Raw genomic sequence first — 13,280 nt, 5'->3', positions numbered from 1 at the left:
AGAACCACTGGAAAAGACCAGGTAGACTAATCCCCCAAAATCACACAAGGCCAGAAACAGTTCATGTGACCACAAGTCAGACTGGAAAAATCTCTCAACACACTAGACATCAGGTGGAGTACTCCAAAGCACTGTCCTACATGGGGAAAAATTAGGCCTGGAATAAAGGCTATTCTGATCCTATGCAAGCTTAAAAGAGCCTGAAAAGGATCAAACTGTTCCCAAATAAATGTGTCTCAGAATAAATAAAGCTCAAAAGTACTCAAAAGTAATTTAAAAATATTCAGTATCCAACAAGTTCAGAATGTCTGGCATCCAATAAACAATTAACATGCATGCAAAAAAGCAGGAAAATATGATCTGCAATGAGAAAAACCAATCAATAGAAACAGATTCAGATATGATAGAGATAATGGAATAGACAAGGATATTAAAAATTATTATGATATAGTCTATGTTGTTAAGAAAGAAGAAAACATGAGCATATTGAGATATGGAAGATATTTTTAAAAATTCAATTCCTAAAATTAAAAAAGGTATCTGAAATGAAAAATGCAATGGATGGGTTTAATTGAAGCTAAGACAATGCAAAGAAAAGACTAGTAAATTTAAAGATATAAAGTAGAATCAATCCAAAATGAAACACAGAGAGAAAAAAAGATGGACAATAAATGAATAGAGCATCAATGAGTTGCAGGCCAACTGAAAGCAACATTTTATGTATGCAATTGGGCTCCTTGAAGGAGAGAAAAAAATTTTGAAAAACTAATGAGACAGTGACTGAGATGGTGGAGGAGGAAGACCCTGAGCTCACCTCCTCCCATAGGTGCACCGAAATTACAACTAATTTCAGAGCAATTATGGATGAGAATGACTTAAAGACTAGCAGAAGAGATTTGCCACAACTAAAGATATAAAGAAGGAACCATACAGTTTATGGTCAAAAGGTGCAAACTTCCAGTCATAAGATAAATAAGTACTAGGGATGTAATGTATGCCATGATTAATATATATAATTAACACTGCTGTATGTTATATATGAAAGTTGTTAAGAAAGTAAATCCTAATTTAAATCTCATGACAAGAGAAAAAAATGTTTTTCTTTTATTTTGTATCTATATGAGATGATGGACCTTCACTATTTTATTGTGATAATCATTTCATGATGTATGTAAGTCAAATCATTATATCGTACACCTTAAACTTACACAGTGCTGTATGTCAGTTATATCCCAGTAAGGAAGAAAAAAAAGAAAAATGAGTGGCCAAAGCTTTTCCAAATCTGGTAAAAATTATAAACCCACAGATCCAAGAAACTCAAGGAATACCATAAGTAAGAAAAATGAACAAAACTAAACTAATGCACATCATAATAAAACTACTTACAATAAGTGATAGAAAAATCTTAAAAACAGAAAGAGGAAAAAAAGATATGTGAAGTACAGAGCAACACAGATAAGAATGACAGAAGACTTCTTGTGAGAAACAATGCAAGCCAGAAAACACCAGAGCAACATCTTGAAAGTACTGAAACAATCTAAAACTCAACCTAGAATTATATACACAGGGAAAATATTTTTTAAAAGTGAAGGCAAAATAAACATTTCTTTTTCAAACACAAAAAAGCAAGCAGAATTCATTACCAGCAAACCTGTACTACAAGAAATGTTAAAGGAAGTCCTTCAGGTTGATGGGACTACAAAAAAGTGACAGCACTGAAAAATGGTAAATATATAGATAAATATAAAATATACTTTTTATTATTTTAAAAATCTCTTTGAAAGATGACACTGCTTAAAACAAAAATAACAATATTACATAGAAGTAAAATATATTACAATAATACTACAAAGACCCTGAGAGAGGAAATCGAAGTGTACTGTTATAAGGTCATTCGTTCATTCATTCATTTATTTATTTATTTATGACTGCATTAGGTCTTTGTTGCTGCATGCGGGCTTTCTCTAGTTGAGGTGAGCGGGGGCTACTCTTCTTTGCAGTGCGCAGGCTTCTCACTGCGATGGCTTCTCTTGTTGCGGAGCATGGGCTCCAGGCGTGTGGGCTTCAGTAGCTGTGGCACGTGAGCTCAGTAGTTGTGGCTCACAGGCTCTAGAGCATAGGCTCAGTAGTTGTGGCGCATGGGTTTAGCTGCTCCGCAGCATGTGGGATCTTCCCAGACCAGGGCTCGAACCTGTGTCCCCTGCATTGGAAAGCAGATTCTTAACCACTGCGCCACCAGGGAAGTCCAAGGTTCTTATAATATACGTGAAGTGATATATATATATATGTGTATGTATATATATGTATATATATGTATATATGAAAACACATTACTTGAAGGTAGACTGTCATAAGTTAAAGATGAATACTCTCAACTGTAAAGCAACCATTAAAAATAAAAATAAAAAAAAAGAGGTATAATTAATAAGCCAACAAAAGAAAAAATGGAATCTTAAAAAATATGCAATTAATCCAAAAGGGAGTAAAAGATGAAAAAAGGGGACAAAGAATAGATGGGACAAACAGACAAAAAGAGCAAGATGGTAGATTTAAAGACAACCATTTGATAAACATCTGTTCATTATAAAAATTCTCAGCAAACTTAAAAAAGTTAACATTAGAGGTATCTACAAAAACCCTACAGTCAACATCATGCTTAGTGGTGAAAGACCATTCCCTAATATTGGGAACAAGGTAAGGATGTCTGATCTTGCCATTCCTATTCAATATTGCACTGGAGGCCCTAGTCAGCACAATAAGGTAAGAAAGGAAGTGAGGGGAGAAAGGGAAGAAGGGAAGGAGGGAAGGAGGGAAGGAAGGGAGGGAGAAGGGGAAGGGAAAGAGAGGAAACAGAAGAAAGAGAGGAAAGAAAGAAAGTAAGAAGGAGAGGAAGGAAGGAAGGAAGTGGGCAGACAGGCAAAGACTGGAAAGGAAGAAATAAAACAGTTTGTCTTCACATGATTGTCTACAAAGAAAATATCAAAGACTAGATTCAAAGAGACTGAAGAGCAATGACGGGGAGATCATCTGTCAAGAGACTGGGTAAAACAGCTTGTCTTTGCCAAGGGCTTCTCTTTAGGGCTTCTCTCTAAAGGGTTTTTAAAGGTAATGGCAGCTTTGCAAGGAAATATTTTCTAGATGATGTTGGATTTATACTTTTCCTTTATCTTCACAGAGTGGGCAGAAGGATTTGTCTCAGCACTACTTGCTCTTGAGTGGCTTCCAGGCCATTAAACTCTGCCCCAACATTTCAAGGTAGATGGAACTCAGAATGACATCCCCAAAGTACATTGGATTCTGCTCTTTCCTCCACTGGATACTGCAACTTCTGATAAATACCTTTAATTGCTATGAATAAACAGGATGAAGAAAGAGGAAAAACAACTACAGAAAAAATTCATAGATACTGTTTTTCAGTCATTTCAGAAAGATGTATTGTCTCACTACATGCATTCATGTTGTTCTTCATTGATATGTTATGGCCCCATGGTCTACCAGTGGCGCCATGGTTCTCCTCTGGCACAGGCATAAGCAGAGAATCCAATATTCACAGAAACAGCCTTTCCCCTAGACTTTCCCATGAAACGAAAGCACATTCTTAACCTGGTGAGACAAAAGCCGTGTTCACCATTCTCATCCTGGTGAATACGTTGTCTCCTTTTACCCACTCTTCTATTTTATCTTTTTGGAGAACCCTGATTATAAACCCACACCATAGTGCAATGAACGCCTCTGCACAGGTGTTTTCAGGCTTCCAACATTCATCCCTTTGTGCTCTTTGGCAGTGACACCCAGGTCTCAGTTTTGCTTTGCCTGCTGGGCAAAGAGAACAAATATTTTAAGAGTGGTTCCTGGACTAAAAGTTCTCTCTAGAACACCCCACCATTTATTTAATCAACTTTATATATTTGTAGCCTCACATTTTATGCCATTTCATCTTCCAGAATATTTTGATTCAAAATTGAATAACAATAATAATTCTGCTTCATATTGCTTAGAGTATAAAATCATGAAAGCTACTCATAATTATTAAAAATAATTTTCTAAAATTATATAATGTTATTCACTAGAGGTTCAGGGAATCTGATGATGATATAACATAGAGAATGTTCAGAATTTAGGAGTTTAAGGTATAAAAGCACTTTAATTTAAACTTTATGCTGACACCTAAAAGATTTATTTGAATTTACAAAGCATAGTAGGGAAAAAAGAGGTTTCAATTGGAGAGAAAAAGACCTGGGAATACTCTTGAGGTGTAAAGTCACATGTGGAATCCAAAGGACTGAAGTAAGATCAATGTGTTTGTGGTATAATGTATGATGGGAAGAGTGATGAGAAAAGAAGCAGGAAAAGTAGAGGAATGCTCCTTCTGCCAGGTATCAGAGGGTACCTCAGTGATCAGAATGATCAGGACTTTTCGTAGGGAAGATGATGGTTTTGTGGGGGATTAATCAGGTGGGATAACAATCAGTATTGTAGATGATAAAAAGTGTAAGTATTCAATTCAAATAAATTTACTTTATTAAACTCAACAAAAGAGAAAATATCAAAGACTCTAAAAGTAAAGCTACATAATATTAATAGATGGCCCAATGATTATAAGCCATAAACTTAGGATTACTCATGTACTGAAGATGAATAATAATATCTACCTTATAGTGTAGCTAATGTAAGGCACCTTACTGTGCCTACCATGTATAAAAAATATAAAACCCAAAACAAACACAAAGGGTCTCAGGAATGCTGTGAATCTCCTAATGATTACAAACAATTAACGGACAGCACCAATGTTGACTGCCCGGGAATGATAACTTACTTATAAGTAACTCATTTCCAAGTATCAACCTTGCATTCAAGGGTTCTTGACATAATATCTCAATCCTCAGAATAACTCTATGAGAAAGATTTTAATGTTACCTTTACAACTCTCTAAAAATCAATCATGGGGTGGTGAACCTTAAGGTCTACTGCAGAGTGCTGTGTGAGGATGGTGCATTTATATCTGACCCAGGATGGAATCAACCAGGGCATGTTCCATAGAACATTACTAAGTTGGGATCTGAACAAAAAAACAAAGTTTGAAAGGTGAACAAATGGAGTGGATGTTGCTAACAGATGTAGGAAAGCCAAAGTATTCAATTCTATTTTTTTTTTTACATCTTCCTTCTTCATTGAGGAAAATCATCATAAAATAGAACTGTCCGCAATAAACATGACTAAGAGGAAAATGAAAACCAAGAAAGAGTAAGAACAAACTTAAAACACACTATGTTTCAAGCACAACATTAGAAGATTAATATATTTAGCAGCACAGTGATCTCAAGAAAGTAATTTAACCACTCCAAGTCTGCTTCCCCACCTAAAAAAGTAAGACAATAATAAGGGTAACCCATAGGGATGTTGTGAGGATTAAATGATATATATAAAAACCTTACACAGCACTCAACAGATAAACACAACAGCTACTATCGTTACTATTATTATTATTTGCTCACTTGTCAAGTAAGTTGTAGAAGAGATTAGTGTCTTGGATGAAGACTGAATAGATGACCTTATGTCTTATAATAATAAAATTCTAAGAAAAATAAGGAATAAAATAGGTCAGACTTTCTATGCTTGCTACACAATGTTAAACCTAAATTAGGTTACACTATTAAAGGCTATTATTCCAAACACTTGGAGAGGAGAAAAAACTTTAAATGATTTAATACGTTTGGGGGGGGAAATTACATGAAATAACCCCTTAAAATTTAGTTAAGTTGGGACCACTGACAAACATTTCTAAAATGCAGTTTTTACAAAATGTCATTTTTTGTATTGTATATTTGCACAGCAACACTACAGAGATAGGTTAAAGCAGTGCTACGACTTGAAGCAATTAGGATGCTTTTGGTTGCAAATAACCGAAAACTCAAAGTTAAAAAAATGGCTTTAATAATAAAGATATTTATTATCTCACATAAGCAGCACCCTAGAAGTGGGATGATAAATTCAAGGGTAGTTTAGTTCAGAAGCTTACAAGGTTGTCAAGCACCCAAGTTCTATCTGCTTTACTACCTTCAACAGAGAGTTTCATTTTCAGACTTGTCCCCTCTTGGCTATAGTTCCAGACACAACAGGCAGACATTAAGACCAGTAGGACTGTTTCCTCCCATGTATATCTTTGTAACTGTAGGAAAGTCTTTTCCAGAAGTTCCATATCCCAAACAGGCTTTCCCTCAAGTCTCATTAGCCAGAACTACAGGATATGTCTCTTGTTCGTTGCTAACCAAACACTGACAACAATGGAAATACCACCATTAGACCCATTATCATTCACCACCTGTGCTGAGGCTTTCCTATCCTGTAACACAGGAGAAAGCAAACTGAATCAGGAGTCTATCAGAAAAAAAGAATGAGGGGGAAAATGTGATTGTAAGATTGAAATAAACATTCTCAAACTAAAAAGAGAAATGGGAAAGGTTTTTGTTGTAACCACAAGTTAAGAAAACAAATAAATGAAACCAAATCAATAAATAACAAATCAATAAGACTGCTTATATCTGATTTTGTACCACATAGTTCAGGCTTCATACTGCCTGAACAGTCCTGAACACTCATTTTCACACCTAATTATATGTTGCCCCATCATATCCTATCTTATTTCCTTAACTGGACTGTAAACTTCTTGCAGATTAGAAAACTAATTTTTTACATAATTTTCAATGCTAACAATATAAGAAACAGCAAACACCAACACTTATGAAAAGCTAACATATATTTATATCCTGTAATAACTTCCCTTCTCATTAAACCTGGCAGACTGAACACAAACATTCATCTCTGTTCTTTTCCAAAATTCAACTAAAATGACAGTAAAGAACTTTAAAAGGTATAAATTCACAAGAATAATGAGAATACAACAGAAGATATCAATGGACAAGAAATTTTAACAAAATTTTGGAAGCTGGAAAGACTATGGACATGTTGCAGCTGAACTTAGCAGAGCAGAGAAAGCTGAAACCTAGGGCTGCAGAAGGGGTGGATGGTGGGGGAGAAAAGCAGTGAGAAGCAAACCAATGCACAGCACTACTCCAGAAAGACTCAGTAACCAGAGGTACCAACTACCAGGTAACCAGGAGGATGTGTATGGTGGGGTTAAAAACAGAAGGATTAGTTGAAAGTTTATGTAAGGAATAGGTAGTCTATCAGATGTCCTCTCCATAGGCCCAAGCAACTGGACTGCCTCTATCATCACAGAAGACAACACTCCAGGAGAGTATCTGGTGGTTGCCCATCAAAATAGATCCTCCTCTGTTCACCTCTCCAGGTAATAAGGTCCCTACTACTGCCCTGCTACCCATTCTCCCTCTCTCTCTCTCTCTGCTACCCACTCTCTCTCTCTCTCTCTCTCTCTCTCTCTCTCTCACACACACACACACACACCCCTTCCAATTAGCACTCTTAAATATCGACAGCTAGCCAAGGAAAGCCTAAAATACTGTAGACTGACACAAAGAAAGGAAGGAAGGAGGGGAGGAAGAAAGGGAGGGAGGAGGGAGGAAGAAAAGGAGAGAGGGAAAGAGAGAGAAGAATACATTTAAGAAAAGGAAAAAAGAGAAGAGCAGGAAGGAGGAAAGAAGGGGAAGGAAGGAAGAGAGGGAGGGAGGGAGGGAGGGAGGAAGGAAGGAAGGAAGGGGGAAAGAAGGAACAGGGAAGAAGGAAGGGGGGGAGGAAGGAAGGAAGGAAACACAGAAAAGGAAACAGAAGAAAACTTTAAAAAATATAATAATAATACCACCATAGAGAGACTGTATGATACTGCATCCATAAAACAAGAACAGGAGGATTCTCTTTAAAAGAAAAAAAAGAGAGAATTGAGAGAAAAAAGAACATATTCAGAAAAAATAGGATTCTGGTTCTTTCATCTTAGTTGGAATGTGGATGCAATAGCTAGAGCTGGAGCTGCTGTTTTACATGTAAGACAGAAACAAGTTGAGGATTGGAAAGCAAGATAAAAACAGCCTGAGTCTTTAATGACTGTTGAGCTGCCACTGGAGCCCTAGACCACCTCCAAAACTATGAGAGATTAAAAATGAAAGCAAAACCAAAAAACCTCTATCTCATCTAATAAGCTATTTTTAGGTTTTCTGCCACTTGCATTTTAACCATATACTAACTAATACAGTACATGTTACACAGTAAGTTTTCCCCCAAAGCCCTATAAAATGAAACAAAGAAAATTATGTTCCAAGCTTATGATATTGTTCCTATTAACTATGCTTAAGTCTATTTTACATTAGCCAAGAAAGCTGAATGCTAACACTTCAAATTTCAGGATTACATTCTAATCAAGTCTATCATGTGTAATAAAACGTAATGCTGAAGGACCTATGGAATATAGTCCCAGGTGTCCACAGCACACTACTCTCATTGTTTTCAGATGTTGCAGAATCACTCCACTAAGGCTTACTTTCAATTTCCCTTCAGTCTTGACTTTCTTCTTTTAAATTCATATTGGATGACTGATGGCTAACATAATAAATATTTTATCTTTCTACACCCTTCCCCCAGGAAAAACATGCCTTTTTGAAAATGAGGCACTGTTAGACACCTGGAGTCTAAACTTAGTTCTTAACTCTTTTGTCCACAGTGAACACTGTGGCTTTTAAATGTTTTTATTGCCATAAACTATCTATTAAAATATGCTATTCAATCTTACATAGATAAAAAAATTACTTTCATAACTAAACTAGAAAACCAAGAGATAGAATGATGAAGATTATGGAATAAAACATAGCTCAGTATGAGTTTAACTGCTTAGCTTCAGACAGCATCACCTGTATTGTAAATTATAATTATTCTGATATTGTCTAAAATTTTAATAAGTAAAAATTTCAGAAAATGCTGAAGGAAAAATGTTCCGGCAGAAAAAGATCTATATAACTCTGGAATAATCTTCTTCTGAATTCTGACGCAGCTAATTAAATCAGTAATAGACCTGTTTCTATCCCCACAACTTTCTCCCAGGGTTCTGGCCTTTCCATTGATGACTGGGTGGTACATGTGGCTAGGATCTGAGGGTAATGAAAGCAAGCACATTCATATAGAATAAATACAAGGAAAGGGAAATTTGCCAAAGGGAAAATGCCAAAGGTAAAATAGGACAATAAAAGAAACAGTCTTAATAGACCACAGTCCACCTATTTATTCCTTTCAGAATCAATTCTCTTGCCAAATTCTTACCATCTTTGTAACTGAGCACTTCAACATAAGCTCAGGACTTTGACACACACATTATCAAACACAGGTATGATCAATCTGAAGTAAACAACTCCATTTCTATACTGTTACAGTGCTAAAAGAACAAGCCCTCCTTATTAATCAAAGCATGGAACACTTTGTTTCTGCTCATGACAAGAATAACCAGTTTAGCAGACAACTCCTCCATCCTTAAAAGTCATAGCACTTATTGCTTATGGATAAAGAAGAAAGAAGTTAAGAGATGACTAAATATTAATCTTGAATTCTATTCATATTTGCATTGAAATTTTCATCTTATTTTTCTTGGCACTTATTTTCTATACTGTTACAAAAGACTTAAGTACTAGGAAGACAGCTGGTATCTATGAGAGAAAAAGTTGACACTCTTCTTACTTGTATAAGGTATGCAGTTGAGGGTGTTAAATATTATTTATACTCAAAGGCTTAATGACCACTTCCACCCTCCCCCCGCCCCCCAAGAAAAATTAATGGAGGGCCACACAGCTTAAAATTTATACTGGGGGAGGTTCTTCTGAAGGATCAAATACCACTGACCTATCCCACAGCAAATAAGACAAGGTAACCTGCCGAATCAATGCTCAGTACTCAGTAAACTTGACGTTCCCATAAATGCCACAACCACTCCATCAGACCCTAGCCAGACCAGGTTCTATGAAACCACCACAGTCCCTGAAACTGGTTCTTCCTTCTGTCTATCTCTTAAACTGACCTCTAGCTAATATTTCTCAACTTTGGACTTTCCTCAAAGGGAAGCAGTGAAGTTGGGAAACTCCCTCATATCAAACAGTGATTTTACCTCTTTAATCTACTTGCACCTGAAAGGACAGGAACACACACTCACAGTTCAGAAAACTTGCCATGGGGTGAATGAAATTAAGGGAAGCCCTTTAGCCGAAGTCTACCACCTTCACATTATAGTCAACTATCAAACAGTTTGTATTTTAATTATTAACTGCTCAATTCATCACTGTGTATAACTAAAAAGGCATTGATTCTATTCTTATATCCCTTCCTAAAAAAGGAATAATGTGAGAGGGGTATTTGTAGAACAGAAAACCCAGATGAAAAAATGAATAATGTTTTTAAATCGACAGGAGCTAGATGTTTTAGCGAAGACTCTTATCTAATAGTCTCAATGCAGGTGAAATGCACAACAAATATAAATCAGAATATGTAACTGTTTCTTGTGGTAAAAAAAGAAAAAAATGGAAAAAAAGAAAGAAATAAAAAAACTCACCTTCTCAATATTTATCTGGTGCTTTCTTAACCTCTCCAGGTCTGTTGGGATTACTATCTTAGTAAATTTCTGAATAGCTGGTTCAAGACGGCGTAATTTCACTTTTTCTTCATCTTCAGACATCCTAAAAAAATGTTGTATCTCTTCTACTTGCAACATCTACCTTCTCCACTCATGTAGAAAAACCTAAAAGGGAAATATTTATTTAAGAATTTTAAAAATCAATTTCCATTATTTTTAAAAGCCAACAATTAGGGAATTTTATAATATATTCTAAATACATACTCAACTTAATGCTGAACTTCAGTGACTGGTTTTTTAAACAAAACTTTTATTTTAAAATCTTTTTCTCTCTACAAAGGTAATGTATATTCACTTTAGAATGATTAGAAAATAGGAAAAAGAGAATAAAATAAAATCAACAATCATCTCCTCACCTATAGTTAACTACTCTTTCCATTTTTCCCCCTCCTGCCCCCCTACTTCCATTTTGATGCATGTCTTTCCAGGTCTTTTTAATATAAGGATATATATATGTATGCATATATTTAAATAACTTTTTTCAAAAAACCAGAAGTATACTGTTCAAGTCTTTATCTCCCAATGTACCTTGGACAGTGAATAATGTTTTCTAAAAAGGTGTCAAATGGCAAAATTGGAAGAAAAAATTTCATTCTTAACATTTCTGCTGTAAAAACTCCATTTCTAATATAACATATGTAATTATATACTTCAAATATATTATAAAATGCAACTCTTCTCATTGATGTCCTTTAAGTTGCATCTTCCCTTTCTTACAAAGTGATTATCATTGTCTACAATCAGTACAAGTAACCAGTGACAGAGCTGGAATAAGAACCCAGTATTCCTGAGAGTGCAATCAAATGCTCTTTCTAATTCACCAGTAGTTTTTTTTTTTTAGCAGTGTTCCAGAGAGTCCAGGGTTACGTCTTTGGGGTCAGGGTAGGTGATGGTAAAGGTTGTCAAGTGGACAGGCTCCACGACCCCACACCTGCTTCAGCTGGAGAAAATTTACTTATATCTATTTCATAAATTTGAACTTATTAGATTTTCTGTAAATAAAGGGCTCCACTGCTTAAGCAAGCTTGAAAACCACTGTTGTACATCATGTTTTCATGCCATCTAATTTGCCATAACCTCTCCCATATTAAAAATAAATGAGTTGACTATGTTAATTCCATTGGGTTATGGTATCTTAGACTGGGGTCCATAGACGTAGGGGTTTGGGACTTGAGGAGTTCCTGAATGTTTACAAAAAATTATGAATATATTTTTGAATTATTTCAGAAGACAGAGTCCATTGCTTTCATGAAATTATCAAAAAGCTCTATCACTCCAGAATCATTAAGAACTATTATTCTAAATAATGTTGTTTCTCTCTTTCACAACTGAAAATCTTGAAGTGTTGGTTATACAGATTCTCTCATCTACCAGTAACTTGGTCTTTACAGTTAATCTAAGCTTGAAAGCAAAAAAGGAAAATCTCCAGACACCAAAAATAAAGAGTCTAACAGCTACAGTACTTAGTGGGAATTAGAGATGCATGGGGAAGTTCACTGCCAAAAGATTGGTCCACAGCCCCAACAAAATGGGAAAATTTACAGCTAAGGGACTAGAGATAATAAAGTAACCTAAAAATAAAATTAAAATAGGTACATTTTAAGATAAAGATATAAAGAAAGAAACAGAATCTTAAAAAAATTAGATAATATTATGAAACAGTAACAAGCCAATCTGAAAATAAACCAAGTAAAAATTCTACAAATAAAAACCTCCAAAGATGCATTAAACAGTAAATTTTGTTTACTGAAAAGACAATTATTGATTGGAAGCTATCAGTATGAACACAGAGGAATAAGGACACATAAAAAGAAGATAAGCAACATTAAGGATAAAATGACGAGCTCAATAACAAGTAGGAGTCCCATAAGGAAAGAATAAATAAAGTGGCAAAAAGTCACTATTCAAAGAGAATATGCTGAGAATTAAGATGTAAAACCTCAAACTGAAAATGCACATAAACATTAAGTAGCATAAATAAAAAACAAATTTACCTAAACACATGGAAGGGAAATTTCAGAACATTAAGGACAAAGAAAAAATATCTTAAAAAGCAAACCAGAGATAAAAGACAGATAAACTAAAACAACAAAAGCAGTAAACTTTTCATCAAAGCAACATATCAAAAGATAAGAATATCTTCAAAGTGCTGAGTTGGCATATACCCAGGTTAATTATTATCCAGAAGTGAAGGTAAAATAATCATTTTCAGACATACAAAGACTGAGTTTATTACCAAGCCCTTCATTAAAAGAACTACTAAAAGGCATGCTTTAACAAAAAAGAAAATAAACCCAAAGGAAAGGAATGGCAAGGAGCAAAAAAATATAATAAAGTATACTGTTACTGGGTGAATAAAGGAAGCAGTGAATAAAAGAATAAAAGATTTATTTTGAATAACCTGATCAAATATAATAAAAATGTCTCCATGTAAATTATTATTTTTCTATAATGTATTTTTTATAGCAGCACGGTATCACATTGTACAGATGTTCGATAATTTAATCATCTAATGTTGGCCACTCAGGATGTTTCCAATTTTCCACTATTATAAACTAAACCACAGTGTAATCACTCTTCTTTCACACAAATCCATACTACCATCTATGATTATTTCTTTAAATACCTGGAAATAGAATTAACAGATACACACATTTTTTAAGGCTTCTGATACTAAATGTCCCAAAAAAGGCTGTGC

General features: G+C 35.0%; 1 protein-coding gene across 5 annotated transcripts in view; it reads right to left on the bottom strand.

The window, feature by feature from the left end:
- Nucleotides 1-13,280, bottom strand: part of STX17 (syntaxin 17) — an 85,595-nt gene that overhangs the window by 65,936 nt on the left and 6,379 nt on the right. For all 5 annotated transcript variants that reach the window (XM_082404181.1, XM_082404180.1, XM_082404182.1 and 2 more), the window contains exon 2: nucleotides 10,502-10,687. In XM_082404181.1, the coding sequence (XP_082260307.1) occupies nucleotides 10,502-10,660 (159 nt within the window). In that variant the 5' untranslated portion in view covers nucleotides 10,661-10,687. The remainder of the gene's footprint in view (nucleotides 1-10,501; nucleotides 10,688-13,280) is intronic.

Source organism: Balaenoptera borealis (assembly GCF_965194805.1).
Source record: "Balaenoptera borealis genome assembly, chromosome: 8".
Taxonomy (NCBI): domain Eukaryota; kingdom Metazoa; phylum Chordata; class Mammalia; order Artiodactyla; family Balaenopteridae; genus Balaenoptera; species Balaenoptera borealis.
This window is presented reverse-complemented; position numbering and strand designations above follow the sequence as displayed.